Here is a 20,472-nt window from a genome sequence, read left to right as displayed (position 1 = left end):
TCAAGATCATCCAGTCCAACCATCCCCCCATCACCAATAGTACTCACTAAACCATGTCCCTCAACACAAAATCCAAACGTTCCTTGAACACCTCCAGGGTCAGTGACTCCACCGCCTCCCTGGGCAGCCCATTCCAGTGCCTGACCATTCTTTCAGAAAAATAGTATTTCCTAACGTCCAGCCTGAATCTCCTCTGGCGCAGTTTGAAGCCATTCCCTCTAGTTCTATCACTGGTTAAAAGAGAGAAGAGGCCGACCCCCCCAGCTCTCTACAACCTCCCTTCACGTAGGTTATATAGAGAGAGCAATAAGGTTTTCCTGAGCCTCCTCTTCTCCAGACTGAACAATCCCAGCTCCTTCAGCCGCTCCTCATCAGGCCTGTGCTCCAGACCCCTCACCAGCTTTGTTGCCCTTCTTTGAACCTGCTCCAGGGCCTCCATGTCTTTCTTGCAGCGAGGAGCCCAAAACTGGACACAGTAACTCGAGGTGCGGCCTCACCACAGCTCAGTACAGGAGGACAATCCCTGCCCTGTGCCTGCTGGCAACACTGTTTCTGATGCAAGCCAGGAAGCCATTGGTCTTCTTGGCCACCCAGGCACACTGCTGGCTCATATTCATGTTTAAGTTTCTACTGATTTATAACTTCTAATATGTGGCCAAACTGTTTATAGTCAGTCCAGTACACTAATAGTTCCAAGAGTCCTCACCTTCCTTTTCCCAACAGTCTTTCTGCCTTGCATAATGGTAGCTCTAGATAGTACAGGCAGCCAGGCCCAGCAATAGGATTGAAGTTTGACTCTATGCCAGAATATAAGGCATTCAGAAAAAAAAATTTGCAGGAATATTTTTTAATTACCTACGTTAACAAAATTCTTCCAAGCTCAATTCCCATAGGTGACTTTATTGGATTGTTCACTCATGTACATTTGGCTACCATACACACACAGACCAGTCTCATGTGAGAGACAGCTTTGTGACGTGCACTGGATGCCAGGCATTGTGAAGCTGCTAGGTCTGCATCTTTAACCATACAGCAAGTTCTCAGTAAGGAAACAGACAGCATGTGTGTGAAGACACACAATTTTTTTTTCACCTGTACAGTAACACCAAGCATCTTAAAAAGCTCAGATGAAATGAAATATCTCACCAAGTATCACATGAGAAAACTTCACAATGGCAATATAGGATTTTTTTTTCCCCTCTTCTGCTATCCAGAGACACATTTCTCTCTGAAGCATCACTCTGATACCGCTATGAAGATGAAATCTCTCACAGATGTATGCTCATCCCTTCTCATGTCAGAAGCAAGGTTAACACCCTGCACGTTCTCTCCTAACCAGTACACGCAAATTGTATCGTCTCCCAGATTTGCTAAACACAGGCATATTCTTCCCCCAGGCCTCCCTTACACCAGGCCTGAAGCTAAGGCAGCATCTCCAGACTGGACTGGAGCCAGGGGGAACCCAGAAGTATAGTTACGGAGTAAAGAAAGTAAGTGTTAGTCACTTTACCAAGAGGAACCAGCTCCTCTGTCTGCTCACACCATTGGCTGCTCCAGTGCGCACTGCTCCGCCTCCACCAGTAACGTCTGTGCGAGCGCGTGCCTCAGCACGCGGCACGAGGGTCGGACTGCTCCTCAGTCTCAGCAAGTGAGATTAACATATAAATAGCGCTGATAGAGGCACTAGCAGCACTGAACCGTGGGTCCATCGGATGGAAATGAGCCGCTATAAATTCCGCTCCTTACATAAGTGCTTTCTATACGAACAGAAGATGTGGATTGAAAAAAGGTAGATCTGGTTCTCCCACGACCTGGGGTTTCTCATAGTGGAGAAATGACAGAAACACCTTCGCTAAGTGTATTTACACACACACACACACACACACACCACACACACTTACTGCTGTTATTATTTCAAAACAGGCACTCTTTTCTACCAGGGCTGTGGAGGCACCAAAATATGTTCTAACATAACGATCAGGGACAAAAACACCCAAAATACCTTTGTGTACCTTAATTCTGATCTTAATTACCTCACGCACCAGAGCAGCTCCTCCACAGGGCTCACGGCGGCCGCGCCACGCCGCTTCCCGCCCCCCCAGGCTTCCCTCAGCCGTGAGCAGCGAGGCGGGCTCCGGGCGCGAGGCGGGCTCCGCCCTTCAGCTCGGCCTCTGCTATTTGCCAGAGCAAAGTGCCCCCGTCGTAGCCAACCCAGAGAGCAGCTTAAATAGAGCGAACACTTCACACCGCTGCTTTCTCGGCAGTCAGTGAGAGAAAGGAAGCCCTACGAGCACAGCGTTGCCCCGCCTCCCAGGTAGGGCTGTTCTCCGACAAAAAACTGTAGCTATCATCACGACTCCCCAAAGCCGGCAAAGAAAACAAACACAGAGCTGAAGTACAGTGAGCAGTGCCTAGCACGTTCTATGGTCTTCTTAGCAGGAAGCAGTGGGGTAGCATGTGCTCCTCTACGCACGAAGCTTGAACAAACAATTTCTCTCATGAGTAAAACGTGACCATGGAGACAGATGAAAATCTGAAGAAAAACATTTCTCCAGTAAAAAAAAAAAAAAGTCATATTATAATGAACAGGGCCCAGTACACAAATCGCCAGAACAATACAGTGCATGAAATAAAACTCAGTACGTGTCAAAAACCTTGCAACAAAGTATAAGGGCTTTTATTACATTTTCTAGATTAAATATATCCAGAAGCCTCTTTTTTTAAAACACACAGAAGGAAAAAAAATACATTCTTCATGTACATATGAAACACCACATAGCAGGGACCATGTACAGTGCAAAGTATGAACACAGCTACACAAGACATCACCAATGTGGACAATTATCAGGTTTTTTTCATGCAGTAAAATTTAAGCAATTCAACATTACTGTTTCCAAAGAAGTGCATGCCCTTCACTTCCATGTTATTTTGTGGGATCATGCAGGGAAGTTTTTTTTTTTTTTTTTTTAATTTTTTAAAGGTATTATAGAAATCCTTGCATCACATGAAAAATTACCAAACTCTACAACTTTACCTCTTTCACACATTCACGATTAGAGTACAGGTTGGTTGGTTGTTTTATAATGATTGCAGCCCAACTCCAAAAATCCAGGGAAAAAAAAAAAAGAACCTGATAAAGTAATCAATCAGACTGATTGTTGTAGTGTCCAGGAAACAGGTATCCACACATGCACACACATACAAAAAAGGTGGAAGATAGTAAGATGTGATTGAACATCTCATATTTATTACGAGTCCGGAGCAAGAGCACTGGGTTGCTTGTGTCACGTCAGCAGTGAATCTCTAGCATCATTCAGTATGGGATGTCATTCTGGTAGTACTGAATCATATCATAGGTCCTACTCCTAGAGAAGAAAAACAAAGCCAGAGGCAAATGATAGTTAAAGAAAAACCAAAACACTGCAACCACTGTCAGAAAAACAACCATCAAGATACCACAGAAATAAAATACGGGTAAAGCACAAAAACACTGTTTTTGCTGCACTCAGTTTTGCCAGTTTATGCTGGCTTTCCTTTAACTATAGAGAGAAGACACACATAAATGCCAAACCTATTGCTGAGGAAACAATTCTGGATGATCTTGATGATGAAAGTTGCAGCCTCCCGTTCAGTCATGTTGGGGCTGAATCTGTGTCTGTATAGAAAAAACACCACCACCACAAAAAACAGGATTACAAATTAGTGAGGTTTCTTTTGAGCATGACACAAATGTGTTTCTGCAAAAGCTCAGCCCCATTTTTATTTCACTTGCTGCAAGTATGTAGTTCCTTCAAGACAACACATACATAATAGTAATATTTTAAAAGCACTTGTCTTTATTCTTACAGTGGAGACTGAGGCTGCAAACTTTTGACCAGTTGAGTGGTAACAGCAGGTCTCTCTTTCTAGACAGCCGCTGCTTCTAAAATACCTTAGTAGCTAGCAATGACTGTGAGCTCCAGCCCATTATACTTCATGAATTTTTGTTTATTTTTAGGAAAATGTAGTTAAGTTATATACAGGAAATACTGACTGCAGAACTATTCTGGAGGCATTAGCCTGAAGGACTGCTTAAAATATGTGTGTTTGGATAAACTTTTCACGTTACAACACAGTCCCTGTTCAGTACTGCATCTGTCAAACAAATTTAAAGTTGCTGCTCCTCAGATTTCAACACCACTTCAGATAGAACACATTACCTCTCATTAAAGCAGATCTTTCCTTTACGGTCTTGCTTTGGTAGTGCTAAGAACTTTAAGATAAAACAGGTACTCACATAGTCACTTAATAGTTTGAACCTAATCATATGAAAAGGCCACTGAAAATCCTGCTTTCTGAGATATCTCCAAAAAAAATCTTAAATTTCTATAACACTAAGAAACGTAAGATATTTGAGTAGCATGACAACAACACTTGCTGCAGAAACTGTGACAATATACATGCTACGAAGAGCAAGCATTATGAACATTTTCCAGTTCCTATACATGCTGACTTACTTTAAAAGCTTGATTGTCTGCCCTCGGAAACATGGCAGCCCTGTATCCAGCATTAACGTAACAAGTGAGACTACAGCATCCATGTAAGGCCTAAAACAAAAAAAGAGGACAAAAGGTTACAGCACTTGAACTTCTGCAGCTTTAGGAGGTAAAGCAGGCAGGTTGAGAAGACTGAAGCTGGACTACACTTTTTTTTCTGTAATTAAAACAATACATGTAATCCTCTCACATTTGTTGACAGAGCTACATCATTGCTTATGATCTCTTTCTTTAAATTTCATTCCTTTATGTTGGACTATCAGAGATTTAAAATGCTGCAAGATGAGGAGCCCTCGAGAAAGACTATATATATTGGGAAATAAGACTACTTCAGCAACGGAAAGGTCGACCAGTGCATCAAAAGTGATACTACAGTAATTAGGAATTAGAAAATAACCTGTTACTCTACTACATAATTGTCTGCTACATCAGCCCAGTTTCCCTTCTTCTCCTCTCCTCCCACTCAGAGGAGCTCCCTCTAAATCTATCACTACTCTGCTACTTGGGTGACATTTCTGGCTTGACATAAAACTCTCTAGATTGTGCCACTTCAAGGAAGCAAATTGTGCTCAACTCCAAGACAGCCCCTTCTGGGGCTACTTGCTGAGTAAACTAATTCTGTAAGATAACGTCATTAATATTTCACACTCATGATGATAGAACAATCCCTTATCTGGGCTCTGTCATACTGTCCTCCTAACCATATGCAACATCCACTTCACATCCATTTATTACTCATTCTCTATTAAAGCAAATCTTGCGATGCTGAGTGGGAGCCCATGTGAGAGCAGCCACAGGAACTTCTTGTGGCCTATAAGCATTCATGCTAGACCCTCAGCTCCTTGTCATTTAGGCTGCAAAATACGTTTCATGCAGCAGTTTGACCTTCTACAGACTATTGTTTATTATTATTTAACATCCCATCTGGTTTTTGTTGTGCAAGCACTTTCCATTTTTAAGCACTTAATGCTTTACCTGACTGCCAGATAGCCTCTGACACACATCTCCATAAACCATTTGAATGGAGTTGCTTCCATTTTTCCTCCCATTATCATCACCATCTCATCAGTCAGCTTAATGTCAGGCTCCCAGCCCAGATTACCACCAGGTGAGCTCTCAAACATGAATCCAAAATCTGCACACAAAAGATAAGCTGCTTCAGATATTCCGGTGGTTAGTTGTGCATTCTTCTGTCAAAGATGGCAGAAGAAAGGAGAGGTACATTTCACATCATAATATCTATTTCCCTACCAGCATTTCAATTCCAAGTGAAAAAAGAGCTTTGATAAAGTGTAAAAACACCAACAAAAGAATTATTTAACATTAAACAATACTGAAGGATGATGACATCAGATAAACAGGCTAAAACATCTGCAGTTCTAGAAAAGCAAAGCTAAGGCAGACATCACAGCCTGATGCAATTACATGAATTTACTCATCAAGTTTAGTTCACATCCAAGCAGTAAAGAAATGTGTATATGTATTCATACATCCATACATATTTATATATGCTTGTATACGCATGAATACACACATATAAATATACATGCATAATCCACACATGCATATTCCTTCCCAAAGCTGGTAAAACCTTGTAAAACTGAAATTATGCAGAAGCAGCTAACGCAACACACATACAATACTAAACTGGCAGGAAAAAATGTCCCATATGTATTTGAAAGTTGAAATCTGATTAATCTCAAATTGAAATTCTATTAGCAGTATTTTACAGCAGAAGGAAAAGATGACTATGACTGACCAATGTGAATGATGTGTCCCTTTTTGTCCAGCATGATGTTGCCATTATGCCTGTCTTTAATTTGGAGCAGAAAAAGGAGAAGACTATACGCAGCCATACTGCGGATGAAATTATAGCGAGCCTGTACAAGAAGTCAAAGCAAATAAGAACACATAATTTAATAACTCACTCATCCCAGAAGCAGATAAAGTTGAACGTTAATTTTCCTCCATTAATGATTAGTTTGAATCATGATTAGTTTGAATCTATGTTCAATAATATTCTCCACATATCTACAGCTGCAATAATTTCTTTAGCTAGCTTACTCATAGCTAAAAATGAATTATCTACATCAGAAGCCATGTACAGCATTACAGTAGTAATTACCTAGTTATTTGTCATTATTTCTTATGGCTAGAACATTACTCAGTTGAAACTGTACTATGTCTGCAAACTGATATTTTACCTTCTGGAATGCAAGAGTAGACTCATCTCCATATTGCCTTGTAAAGTAATCATACATCCCAAAGTCTGTCTGCCTGCCCAGCTGGTCACGGGACGTACAGTCAGGAATGCATTCAATAACACCACACTGAAAGGGAAGAAGAGAAACAGGTCTGTACAGCATACTCCCAACATACATTTTCTACGTGGCTCTCGGCAGTCACAGAGGTCTCCCAAGAGATCTGGGAAAGCCTGCACATCACCATATACAGAATTTCTAGTGTATTCATTAAAAAAAAAAAACAAAAACAAAACTACATCCAACGTTTGAGAATTTCCATGCAACGTAAGACACAAGCAATTTGTGACTTTCCACAGACTTGCACAACATTGTCCCAAAAAACAAACAACAAACATGAATAACCACAAGCAGCAAAATTTCTGAGCCAAAAGCTTTAGAAAATAAGAAAGTAGAAGAACGACTGTGTCAATGGTACTCCAAGTATTTGGTGTGATATGCACAGTATTTCTTTGCAGAAATGTTAACTTATGTGTGCAGGAAAAGATTATTTTTTTGTTCTTAAACTAGGAACTACTTTCTACAGCAGTAGAGTTAACTGCTGTAGTTACTGCTGTACTTACCCCAGGAGCTGTGGCCACCACTCTATATGGAAACACAAAAAGATCCAAGCCTACCAGCTGAAATATATTCTTGAAGAGATCAATGATTTGTAAAGCTAACATGTCCTGTTACGTAAGAAAAAAATTGCACAAGCATTACAGGGGTTACGGATCACAAGTCAGATGACAGAAATGCTCTGAAGAAACTCTGAAGTGAACATAAGTTTCCCCAGAAGGTTGTGCATACACTGTGGTTCTGGGGGGGGGGAAAAAAAAAAAAAAAAATACAAAAAAGGAAAAGTAAAGGATGCTCAAATGGGTAGCAAACAAAACCAAAGATTTAACCGCTGCCAGCCTTTCTATCGAAAGAATATTTCTATTAAGAGAGATACTAATAACTTCAGAGATAATAGCTAGCATTCTCCTTTAATCAAAAAGGACCAAGCTTCAATGTACAAGATAGTACAAGGTATTACCTTGTAAATTATTCTGACATTACCAACTGTTCAATTGAAAAAATGAACTCTAAAAAAGATTTTTACGTCATGGCATTACATGAACCATCTTGTAAGAACAACATTTGTATCCAAGTCAAATTTTCCAGAATAGTATAACACAATTCTCTCCCCATACCTAGTAGGGATTCTCAAAATTTCAAAGAAAAAAAACATTTCCAAGCTAAAATTATTTCCTTCTTTTATACTGTCACAAATTTGTCTTATATAACTGCAAAGTGTAGTAGCTTTGTACCTGTCTGCAGTCATCACCCACTTTAAAGATAGCTGCTTGCCAACAGATTTTCTTACTGTCCACTCCTTCTTCTGCACTTTCATCTATGGAATCAGAACGACACCGCAGACCTGCCCAAAAGGGAAGAAGCAAAACCCAGATGCACACTTCAGTTAGTATTTTCATACCATGACAAGCACCCTACACTCAAAACCACATTTCACACTGAAGTCCCACTACAAAAATTTCTGCTTTGCAAGATGAATTTCATAAGGCAGTTTCCTTTCTTTATTAGAGTTGGAACATATACATCAAAAATCATCTTCATGATTTGCTTGATAAATGCCCAAATTACATTAAGCTAGTCACTTAGATTATCCTGCAAAAGACCACAGAAAGGCAATTAATTTATGTGTTAGTCTAAAGTAACTGTACACATTTTTTCAGGATACTTCTGTGGCGTGCTTCCAGGGACTTTAAAAAAAAAAAGAAAGAAAAACAAAAAAACCCAGAACTTAAGCTTGCAAAAATTTTCTTCTCTTTCCATTTTATGCATTTTTATTTTTGAGCTGAGCCACAACAGATTAAGTTCAATATGGAAGTATTTCTTTAATGCAGCAACACGGTCACTAAAAGGATACAATTTTAAAGAAAGTGCTGACTCTTACTTAATAGCATCAATGATTAAAACCCATTTACTAACCTTCTTTTTCAAGCTCACTAACTCCACATCGTTTCACTTTAAATTTGGCCAGGTAGGGTGCTTTTGCTGCACTACATTGTAATAAATAAAAAGATGATAAGTGCAAGTTAGCCAAATGAGGATTTATAGAAAATCTAAATATCATGAATTAACTTCGTGGAAGAATACAAGAGCACACTACCTCTGCATAGGGGTTCCTGATTTGTAATCAATGTCCAGAACAATAGCTTCAGGATTGCTGGGCAAGTAGCAGCCTGCAAAATGGAGCAGAGAACAAAGAAAAGATTTATTGGCCAGTGTGACAATGATACTTGGAGAACAACTGTTCTTACTGTCTACAGCTTCATTACATACTTTTGAATTCAATGAATGCTAGAGATAAACTGGAGGATACGGTCTGTACATCACAAAGAATCCAGTACCCTTCCCATTGGTCAATGATTGGCAGAAATTAATGGAATATAGTTTTGAACTAATACTGCAGAATCTTTACCATAGAAATGTACAGGCAGGACTTCTCTTACAAGAATTTCTAGCAAGATGTAGCAGCATATTCCAGTGCACTTTTAGCAAAAGAAAAATGGTAGGAGAGCTGAAACCCATCAGACAGAGGTCAAAGTGCATTTTAAAAGGAAGATTCAGATGGGGAAAATATGTTTAAAATATATGTCTATGTATGTGTGTGTACACATACACACACACACACACACACACGTATAAATAAATAGAAGCACCTTGAGATAGTCATGTTTCAAGGGCATGTCTGAAGCAAGAAAAAGGATAATGAAGGCAACTGGACATGTTTTATTCTCAAGACAAATTCTTTAAGATATTTAATCTCTTTCAATAAAAGGTGGTCCAAAAGATAACTGTTTGCTTCCCCTCTTCAGATATACTTTGCTGTTTTTACCTGTGTTACCTAATTTGACTGTAAGCACTTTGGGGAAAGCTTTGGTGCACAATATAGAAATTAATGGCTGGTAAAAATATTCAAGTTGCTTCAAGAGAAACAATCCAACTGTATGAAGAACAGCCATCTTGTTACCAGCACCAGAATTGTGAGCAGCCACTCGCCAGACATTTAGCATTTGCTTACAGAAAATTTTGCACTGACACTGAATGCAGAAAGACCACTACATTATATGATGAAATCACTTACCAGGCTGTACTTTCACCTCAGACAAAGCACTCAAACAAGCTTTTTTTCTTTCATCTCCTTTAGGAAACGGCCTAGGAAGATTAATAATATTTTATATAACTATACATACTATTGTATTTCCCTGATGTTTTGTTTCAAATTTATACAGTGACAAAAATGTCCTACTGCACCACTGTCTTACTGAAGTCCTTGCTTTGTAGATATAACACTAACTGGATGTATAGGGAGCTGTCAAATCCAAAACAGCATAAGAGCAGTGAATTACATATGAAGACACTTCCTTGCAGAGAAATTTGCACATAGAGTACGCTTTTGTCAACAGTGCTATAGTTATACCAATATAATTCTCCTTTGTGGAACTCACACCAGAATAAGAACACTGCTTTGGAAATGGTATAAGCTAACTGAAAAAGGACAAGCCAACAAAATACCTATGCAATTACACACCTAATTTGTTCACATACTTTGCATGATTGCAGGTGTCAATTGGATAATTGGTAACACGGTTAACAATTAGTACATGCAATTACCCAATTTGCACAGGCACTTGTGTTAACCATCTATTGAAATCAGCCATGCAATTGCACACATTTGGTGTAGCACCACGGAACTCAAAGTTATTACTAATACTCTAATTTTAAGCAGTAGATTACTGAAGCAGCAACATAACACATAATCATAGATTATAAATTTACTCATTTATGCCATCTACAAAGCAAATGGCATCTCCTCTGTTGTCTTTACATAGGAAATGCATAAAACGTCTGTTTTTTTAAGTTCCTGAGGTGCAAAATGAAATGCTTGCAAATACAGTCATTAACAGTTGCTTAATTATGATTCCATGCTAACAAAAAGTGTTTTGATTTCATCCTAAATATCAAGGTATTCATGCTCGAGAGCCCTCTTTTAACTCATCCAGCTGGGCGAAAACACTGAAGATGTGGTATTTGATAAGTTTCTGTGAAGCAAGTGTCCTTAAACTCATGCCTTTATACTGCTGGTTTGCAAAGCTTCATTTTAAAGGAGGTATGTTCTAAATAATATATATTATATGACTTTCAAACGTTTTAACACACCTGAGAATGTTCTGAAAATATGCAATAAAACCACGCGTACTGATTTTAGAGCTTTGTGCTGGGCTGCTGCCACCCACTGGCAAGATTTATAAAAGTTAAATTGAGTATCTTGCAGTCAGCAGTGAGAATCTCCATAAGCAAGGCTTTCACTCTTAAAGATCAACAATCTGCTTACTCTGACAGTGCATCTTTCTCTGTAACCACAATTTAGGTACAAAGGAAAAATACTTATGTATTAAAAAAGAACGATTATTTGTATTTCACCACATAGTGAGATCTCCTTGTGAAAAGTGTCACACAGTTTTAGCAGAAGGTAAGTTATTTACCAGTACTTCAGGTGTTTTTGTTGATTGGTTTTTCTTCATGTTTCATTTTATTTATTTACAAGTCCACACAAAGTGTGGATAACATGTTACAATATGCAAAAAAAAAAACGAAAAGACAGCCAACCTGCCACACTTAAATGCAGGAGTACTGCTTTTCCTGAAGCAAACTTTTCAGAAGAATGCTAACTGCTTAACCAAGAAGCCAAATTAACAAGGTGACAAGACTGATAGAGTTTCAACCTATATAAGAGCATGGATTGTTTTTCCAATTCCAATCACATATTGGAGCACTCTTACATGGAACTAAATTTCACTATTACTAACCACAATGTATTTATAAAATCAAATTAAATCTGAAGTTTACAATCATCTGTTTCCAGAATAAGAAGCAACAGCTGGTTAAGACAGAACTGCTAACTTCAAGCACAGAGATTAGGCCTAGATATAAATTATCTCTACGAGTCAAAGTAAAAGTGAGACCTTTCATCCTACGACTGTTAAGTTACAGGAAAGGTTAAGGAAAAATTATCTTATCATCATATAAGTAATTAATTCTCTTTCACTAAAGACACTATTTCAGTACGACTAAAAGCAACTTAGCCTATTAACTATGACATTGTTAATTTCCAGAAGTGCACCCCCAAAAAAAAAAAATCACAATTTCTGTAGTGTAACGCTTACTTGATAATGGCTGAAACATTAGTAATTTTATTAAAGAAATCAAATTCCCGCTGGTAGAATTCCTTGGCTGGGCCAGATAATGAGCCAGTTATCTCCTCTACTAGCTGCTCCAGAAGCTCCCCAATGTCAGCTGCACATGAAAAAGAAAATATCTGTATTAGAAGCTTATTTCAGAAAGTTAAGAGATGTATGTGATGGGTACAAAAAAAGTAGCAATGCAAACATTGCTGCATCTCTTTTGTCAGGTAGAATACTTCAACAGAATGTGCCCTCTCTCTACAAACTGAAGAAGTTTCCAGCTAAAAGGATTCCCTCCTGTCAGGAGAAAGCAAGAAGGAGATTCAGCCTGAACTGAGGCAAGAAAGGAGCTAAACCATATTATATTTCAAAGAACTCACGATCTTTTTGGTGTCCTTCTTCATCCAGGTAGATATTAGTTTTCATGTTCCAGATGAATTGGTGAGCCAAGAGCTGGGATTTGGCAGCTGCCCACAAGATGTATTCTCTAACATAGCCCATCTGCAATTACAGCCAATCCAATAAGAAAAGATCATTACAAATCAAGCAGACTCAACATTACTCCTACTAATAGTGATTCTTAACGGATGGGAAGAAGACTACTGCCATCTCACTCATGTTGTTAAAAGGCTTCTGAAGAATGACGGTGTACTCTAAAAGGTAAGGAATTGACCTAACATGTTTTAGCTCTATTACTGACGTATTCCACCGCTAGCTTTGCACATCTATGCCATCTTCTCTATGTTCTACATGGCTTTCAAATCTTAAAATCTGGGTAGCTCATACTACGTATACAAACCAGAGGAAATGCAATGGCAACTCTGGTATTGCCTGGCACCACTAAATGCTCCTGTATTATCAGAAATGCATACACTATCTTATAGACTGCACATTTGGTGTAAAGAACTAAGTGCTTGCACAGTTCCACAGAAGTTTTCTAGGCAATAAGAACAAACTTAGAAAAGAAGCTGAAGTGTACAAACGAGTTCTACTCATCCCAGGGACAGCAAAAAAAGAGGTGCATCCAAAGCAAGCCAGCTTCTAGAGGCATTTGTCTTTTATGTATTAGATATACCATAATAATAAGCAGCACTATTGTAAGTTTAAATTTTGTCTGTTTGGCAGTTTTAAGCCTAAAAGCCATTTTCAAAGTTTGCTTGGTTCACGTGCAGCTGTTTCATATCCTCACCTTATCATACCGCAGTGCCTGCACAATCTGTGGAATGTAGAATAAAATGGCATCCTGAAAAAGATGCCAGAGTTTTTATTGTTAGTGTTTTAGTACTCAAGAGAAGTCACATGCACAGTGAAAAGTTTCCTTCAGTTACATGATAAAATAAAATTGCAAATACCGCTCCCTCTTTACTTTAAACTGTATATATATATCCTCTCCTTTAATACAAGCATTTTTCTGCCCTGTCCAACTTCAAAAATATTAACAACAATGTATTTTATAGTCCTCATGCAAGTTTGACTAGTATTAAAAGTTCTCTGCTGAAAGGAGAATTTGGTAGTATTTGAGGGGAACACTGAAGAATTCAAGTTGGTGCAATTTATGACAAAATAATTACCAGGTACACAAGCCAGTATTATGTTGGACAATCAACTTTAAGTTTGCATCCCAATCTCTTCATGTCCTCCAACAAGGTGTGCCCATTTTGCATACATGTCTTCCCACAGTACTAAAATGAAGCCTGTGGCCACAATGACTGTGGTTGCAACTACACTAAAACTCACCGGAGGAAAAGACCGCAGGACTTTAACTCCATACTGAGCTGTTAGAGGATGAGGTGGATACATGCTTGAAAAATAGGAAAGGCCAGTTGGTGGATCCGTTGGTGCCCAGCACAGAACATGACTGAGCTCAGGTGCATCAGCATCAATTGTGTGCCAGGTAACCAGGTACTGAAAAAACAGGTGAGATCACATTAGGAGCTTATAGCACCCAGTAATATGTAGGAAATGCACATCAGATGGTAATGCTGTAATCTAGCTTAATAAAGCAGGGCAAGAAAAAACATGCTATATTTTATTTTATAGAACTACAGCTATTTTATATTCTTTGGAAAACTAACTATTGGAATCATTCCACCTTCTAGATCACTACATGAAGTTAATGAGGTCACATTACTAAAAGCACAGTAGAGAAGTATGGGGAAAAATAAGAACAGATGAGTTAAAAAAAAAGGTGCAGTTTTCTTGTCTGTTTTAGAGGTGATGTACAGAATGCTTTACTACAGATGAACATAACAAGCCTCTTCTGTTTTAAGAGGCTTGGCATCTCAAGAGTGTGTGTCGAGCTTAAAATAACTTCGCAGCAGTGCTCACCATGACTTGGTCCTATGGTCTTTCTATACATTAGTTAAAAGGAGTAGAAATAGCAGGTGCACTGCAATTTATGAGCTCTGAGATATTCTGTGTATAGTGAGAGCACACCTGGGAGCAAGCAAGCACTAACTTGCCACCTACTTTTGTTCCTGTGATTTTTGCCTCAGCATCTTATTTCCACAGCTGTTTTGTCATTTTCTCCTACAGAAATACGCTTAGCATTAGAACATACACTGTTCATACACTACAGCTAAGGCTGTGTTTCCAGTACAAGTGAACTAAATAGCCATTCTGAGGCCCTGTACATAAGTATTCACTAATACCTTTATTGCTTCAGGAACATCGCTAACAGCTCCTGGGTCCAGTCGAACCAGACGAGTTACTTCTGTCCCAATAGCTTCAGTGTTCTTAAATCTACATATAATCAAGAATACAATAACTTTATGTTAAAACTTTGAAAGCCTCTTCTATTTACATCAAGATGAAAGCAGCAAAGGACAGGAAAGTAAATGCTTAATAAACAAATAGTCCAACCATCAAACAATGCACACTGAGGGAACAATATGCTGTTAAAGAGAGGATTCAGGTTCAGGAACAACTGGTCCTCATCCAGTGCTTTTGTACTAATGGCTAGCATTTTAGCCCATTATTGAATTATTGGTTGAAATATAATGTCTGAGATTCTACAGAAAGCTTCACACAAACTAGCGCTGTTTTGCAAAAACTATCACTGTTGTAAGGAGAAAAGAATTTCCTTTCCCTTTCAAAGCCAACTATGCTAATTCTCCTAGCATACTTTTTAAAGTACAAGCCAACATATAGTTAGAACACTTCATTCAAATATACTTTTAGAACTGTTTAAATGCTATGCTTGCTAATGGTTTAAACGCTATTAATAAAATGAACATAATTTCTGCTGAACAAAACACTGTCTACATGTTAGCATCAAATGGGTGGAAGGGATGGAAATTGGACTCCGCTAGATATTGAGCCAAGTTAATATATTTTTAAGTTATCCACTTCTTTTTATTTGAAAGGTCTCAACCAGCTATGAAAGTACGCAAGGAGGCTGTAAGCAGGAGCAAGTACCATCAGTGCTTATTGTGCCCATACTCACTCAACTTCTAAGAAAGGCAGCAGGAATTACATCAGCTTTTTCTTTTGAAATTTCTCACCGGGTAGGCAGCTGTACAGCAAGGTGAGGAGAGATGCTCCAAGCTAGATTCACATTATCCTTCCATTGCTTTTCACTAAGGCTGATATACTTTGATCTCCAGTTTGCCACACTGCTCTCCCCAGTTTGATCCAACTCTAATTCAGGGGAGGAGAGTGGATTGTACCACGTGATTAAGCGTTCAATTTCAGTAGCCTGAGGGAAACAAGGGAAAAAAAAAAAAACATTCTCTGGAAGTAAGAATGCTTCTACTTCACTCTCTCATGGTACTTTAGTCAGTACATCATGCAAAAACAACAGTCTTCAAAACTCATACTGCTTCCGTACAAACTCACCAGCAATGAGAGCAATAACGTCCTTCGCTTCATGTAGTACTTGTGCAGCTGCGTACCTCTGTTAGTCTTCTTAGACATTCCTCAAATAAAGGTTAAAAACGTTTTAGTGTTTTTTATTCAGTATGTTAACGTCTATTTTTAAACTGTCCACATCTGGCAACTTCTACATTTAAGAACTGAATCACCATAGGACAATTGTAAGTTTACATCTGAATGACCTCAGAAAGTCAGCAATGCAGCTACTCATGGTGCTTGCTCCAAGTGGCATAATTTGGGTTTGTTGTTGTTGTTGTTTTTTTACCCCTCCACAATATGGCATTAATAATCAAATATCCTGCCAGGAGAACACTAGCCTAATGTTGAATATTGCCTGTAGACAACATCAACATATAAAATATACTGCAAAATTGGGTATAATCAGCTGGTTACAATTAAAAAGATACCTGATTTTTTAGATATGGTTGACATGCCACTGGACAGAGGGTAGGTATTTATCCATCCTTGGGTAGCCTGCTGCCGAGACCCAACATTGATGTCCAGGTTGCTCCTGGTGTCTTGATTATCTAACAACAAAACACAGATCTGATATAGAACATAATCAAATTAAAACAAAACAAAAAAAAAAGGCCTTTTGAAACTGCAGATGAAGGATCTCACCAGGTGGCACAAGTTGGCTTGCTGTGAGATACTTTTTGTCTGAGAACATTGCTGTCCAAAACTTGATCAATATGCTGATGTCCTCACGAAGCCTCTTTTCTTCCTGCGTAGGGAACTTCGATGGCCAACTCAAGAAAATCATACAAAGAATGTTGAATGTATTTAAAAAAAAGCAGAAAAAAAAAAGATTTTTTTTTCCTCTCCTTTTGACCACAGTCTAAAAGAGATGAGATCAAACGTTATACTGTATTTTATGCTTATTTCTTCATTCTGTCTGCCTGAAGTTTTCCATTATAATTGAAAATTAAGGTGGTAGCCTGTCAGCATCTTGGATTCATTTGAAATTTAATATTATGATTTAATATTATGGTTTCCTCACATTGTCAGACACTCCCATTACTACATTATGTTTTGCTGTGTTCATGTCAAATCTTGGAATCAAATTTGAGTGTGGCTGTACTCTCAAAATGATTTCTGAAAACAGTATTTCAGCCACATGCTCTGTAATAGCAGTTCTTTACACCTTACATCTAGGTACAGTTTTGAGCACTGAATGAACTCCAAAAAAAGAACAGAAAGAAAACAACTATAATGTATTATCTTCAGGCGTGTTACAAACCACATATTAAAAAAATTGAAATTCTATCTAAAAATCATCAAGATGGTTTATGAACAACAAATAATCACAAACAAAAGCCTTTGTTAGAATGAAGAAAGGAAAGGAAGTTAAACTGCTAGAGAAAAACAGCTTGCGCTTTGAACTGTTAGGAAATGTTACTTTCATGCACTTTCAACGAGTAGTAGCAAATTAGACAGTACCTGAAGTAATCAAAGGCAGTTGAATAAATCTTCTCTCTCAAAACATTTCGTATAGTTGCATTTGGAACCACATCAGCATGCAGCAAAGACAACCCCAACGTCAGCAACCTAATACAGTTAAGAGAATGAAAACCTTGATGTTCCCAAAACAATGACTAATGCAACACCATACAAACCATACTTAAAGCAATACTATAGCTACAATTCTATTCAACTTGTTGAAAAGTGCCTGTTTCAGAACTCTCAGAACATTCTTTTATCGTTAGGCTCTTCCTAAGGCTGTGATGACTGGACCATAAAAACTTGAAGCCTTCAAGAAGAGAAATTGATTGATAGAGCAGAATTATTGCTAACTGATACAGAGGATTCCTGATGTCAGTGATTCACTATATAAAATTATCTCAAAGTTTTCTGAAGCACCAGAACTGACTTTCAAAGTAAAGTTAATACTTCTACTTTGAAAACAGAGATTCAACTCTGCATAATTCCAGGCTTTTAGAAGAATTTCTGCCACTTGAAGCCAATGACAAAATAAACATTTAACATTCAGTTATTTTGTCTCATAACCATGCTACTGCCATCAAGGAAAAGAAACCCTGCTCACTTGAAACGGGGTCCAATTGCTGCCACGTGCCGATTCAAACTGCCCTTTGCCCCTCCAATGTTCAAGGAAAGAGATCGCTGGAGCAGGCTGGAGAAGATCTCTATTTGGTCAGAACTGCAGTACTTGGCTATTTCAAATCTCTGCACCAGAAACTGAGAAAGAGACAGAGATGCTATGCATCCTTCAATTTTATTTTCAATCTCAAAAATCAAACAAACAAGTCTCTTCTGTTTCAGACACTTTCATAATCATCACGCTCCTGTAAAAAGAGCACGTCTTTGAGCTTTGAGACAGAGGGACTACCATCATGACTCCACTGTCTTTCCAAATCACAAGAACAAACAGTACAGAATGGCTTAATCACAGCACTATTCCAACATCATAAAAGGGGGGACATCCCAGAAATACACACCTCTATCCAGATGTAATGTGGGGTGACTTCTGGCGGACAAGGCCTTGGCTGGCTTTCCTCTGAGGCTGCTAATGGATCTGCTTCTTTCTGCTCAGCAGAAAACAGGCCAACTTTCTGCTCCACTGTCATTTGCCAGGCTCCTGCCATTTCCCGCATGAACTACAAAAGCAAGATTATAACGTTTCCTGTTTCAAGAGCATCTTCTTGTATGGAAAGCACAATATTTCTCCACAAGATGCACAACTAAAAAAAAAAAACAAAAAAACCTCCTCCTGTTCTGAAGTTCTGCTAATAACAGAAATACCAAGGGCAACAGCAGACAAGTGCTGTATTTCATTGAGGATGCCGAACTATCAGTAGCACATGGTGCTGTCCTTTCTCTGCTAAAAGTTACTACATCCTGCTACAGTATTGTAACTTTTACAAGCCTATTTTTTATGCAAGGGAATAATGCCAAATACCACAGGCACTAAATGATGAGCAGAGATATTAATGACTGTTTTAAAATATCATTCTATAAACTGCAGTAGTTCAGGATCTAATTCATGAGAAGCACAGGTACCTCAAGCAGCAAAGTAAGTTGTACAGCTGAGATCCTAACAGCCTTTATTTGCTTTATCATCCCTGCTGCTAAGAAGCATCCATTTCCCACAGTCCACATAGTGAGGGTGTTCAGATTCCCAACAATACATCAAGAGAAACTTCCTGGCAGGTTAAAGGGATTAACAATGCATTTACTATTCTTATTTTACATGGATTCACAACAACTGTGAATCTCTCCATGTATTCTTCTTCCCCTTCCCTCTTGCAGGGACAGAGTACTTAAACTGCTTCCTACCGGCACTTCTATTCCATTCTTGGCAGCAAGCAGCCACTCCCAGCAAGCAATTGCTGTTTCCATACCATGTTCGTTGAACATCTGCAAAGGTCCCCAGCACAGATGATGAAGGAGCTGGGGATCACAATCTGCAAGCAAACATTCAGATTTCCGCAGCAGAATAAATAAGAGCATAATCAGCATAAAAACAGCTAATAAGAAGGTTCTAATATAAGAGCATTTTCCCCAATACAAGCCTAACTAATATAACTGCAAACACAGTTTCACTTCAAGTTGATGCACACAGAGTTAGAACGCAGATACCTTCTGTGTTTACTACACATGGCATTCACATCCAAAACGCAGAAGTCCACTTGGTTTTCATTACCTTTGCTGCTTATTAATAGTGCAGTCAACTTAAACATGGCCTGCGTGTAGAATTCAGTCTGGCCTGATTCAAGAGCATTGTTCAGCTCTTTGACCATCAGTTTATTCAGGTCAGATGTTCGTCCTGTAGCATTTGAGAACTGAATCATTCCAGAAACCTGAAAAATATGATGAGGCTTTAAACAAAGAACAATATTTCTAGGAGTCTAGTTTGGTACTGGTCGTGTGCTGAGTAAGGAAACTCAATACAAACAGATCTCTTTTACTTGTATTTTGCCTTAGTTTTGCCTGTAATTTAAGAATTTCATACAAGATGAAGTGCCCTTCTATGATGGAGCGATGGCATTGGTGGACAAGGAAAACGCGACCGATGTCATGTACTTGGACTCGAACAAGGCCTTCAACACGGTCCCCCACCACATCCTTATGTCCAAATTGAAGAGATGTGGATTTGATGGGTGGAACACCGGTGGATAAGAAATTGGTTCAAAGGCTGCAGACAAAGCGTGGTCATCAATGGCTCTGTGTCCAGATGAAAGCTGGTAATGAGTGGTGTCTCCCAGTAGTCTGTCTTGGGACCGGGGATCTTTAGCATCTTTTATTAGTGATATCAACGATGGAATTGAGTGAGGAACCCTCAGCAAGTTTGGTGATGACACCAAGCTGAGTGGTGCGGTTGACATAGTGGAAGGAGGGTATACCATTCAGAGGGACCTCAACAGGCTTGAAAGGTGGGCCCAGGTGAACTTAATGAGATTCAACACAGCAAAGTGCAAGGTTCTGCACTAGGGCTGGAGGAATCCCAGGCATCTATACAGACTGGGAGTGGTCCTTGAGAGCAGCGCTGCAGAGAAGGACCTAAGGGGTCCTGGTGGATGAAAAGCTTAACATGAGCCAGCAGTGTGCTTA

General features: G+C 38.9%; 1 protein-coding gene and 1 long non-coding RNA gene across 2 annotated transcripts in view; both read right to left on the bottom strand.

The window, feature by feature from the left end:
- The window catches only part of LOC116217261, an 83,351-nt gene extending 81,326 nt beyond the window's left edge, over nt 1-2,025 (bottom strand). Inside the window, exon 1 of the long non-coding RNA XR_004161545.1 lies at nt 1,511-2,025. This is a non-coding gene — a long non-coding RNA (uncharacterized LOC116217261). The remainder of the gene's footprint in view (nt 1-1,510) is intronic.
- A 634-nt stretch (nt 2,026-2,659) lies between these two features.
- The window catches only part of PI4KA (phosphatidylinositol 4-kinase alpha), a 56,835-nt gene continuing 39,022 nt past the window's right edge, over nt 2,660-20,472 (bottom strand). The window contains exons 31-55 of the mRNA XM_010719953.3: nt 19,565-19,721; nt 19,198-19,325; nt 18,360-18,518; nt 17,948-18,099; nt 17,344-17,451; nt 16,525-16,652; nt 16,311-16,430; nt 15,868-15,947; nt 15,534-15,727; nt 14,682-14,772; nt 13,768-13,935; nt 13,220-13,273; nt 12,411-12,531; nt 12,013-12,142; nt 9,930-10,000; nt 8,952-9,024; nt 8,771-8,841; nt 8,089-8,198; nt 7,360-7,464; nt 6,740-6,865; nt 6,295-6,415; nt 5,511-5,670; nt 4,497-4,586; nt 3,572-3,655; nt 2,660-3,365 (exon numbers count right to left, since the gene is read on the bottom strand). Of these exons, the coding sequence (XP_010718255.1) occupies nt 3,314-3,365; nt 3,572-3,655; nt 4,497-4,586; nt 5,511-5,670; nt 6,295-6,415; nt 6,740-6,865; nt 7,360-7,464; nt 8,089-8,198; nt 8,771-8,841; nt 8,952-9,024; nt 9,930-10,000; nt 12,013-12,142; nt 12,411-12,531; nt 13,220-13,273; nt 13,768-13,935; nt 14,682-14,772; nt 15,534-15,727; nt 15,868-15,947; nt 16,311-16,430; nt 16,525-16,652; nt 17,344-17,451; nt 17,948-18,099; nt 18,360-18,518; nt 19,198-19,325; nt 19,565-19,721 (2,853 nt within the window). The 3' untranslated portion in view covers nt 2,660-3,313. The remainder of the gene's footprint in view (nt 3,366-3,571; nt 3,656-4,496; nt 4,587-5,510; nt 5,671-6,294; nt 6,416-6,739; nt 6,866-7,359; nt 7,465-8,088; nt 8,199-8,770; nt 8,842-8,951; nt 9,025-9,929; nt 10,001-12,012; nt 12,143-12,410; nt 12,532-13,219; nt 13,274-13,767; nt 13,936-14,681; nt 14,773-15,533; nt 15,728-15,867; nt 15,948-16,310; nt 16,431-16,524; nt 16,653-17,343; nt 17,452-17,947; nt 18,100-18,359; nt 18,519-19,197; nt 19,326-19,564; nt 19,722-20,472) is intronic.

Source organism: Meleagris gallopavo, chromosome 17, assembly GCF_000146605.3.
Source record: "Meleagris gallopavo isolate NT-WF06-2002-E0010 breed Aviagen turkey brand Nicholas breeding stock chromosome 17, Turkey_5.1, whole genome shotgun sequence".
Lineage (NCBI taxonomy): Eukaryota > Metazoa > Chordata > Aves > Galliformes > Phasianidae > Meleagris > Meleagris gallopavo.
This window is presented reverse-complemented; position numbering and strand designations above follow the sequence as displayed.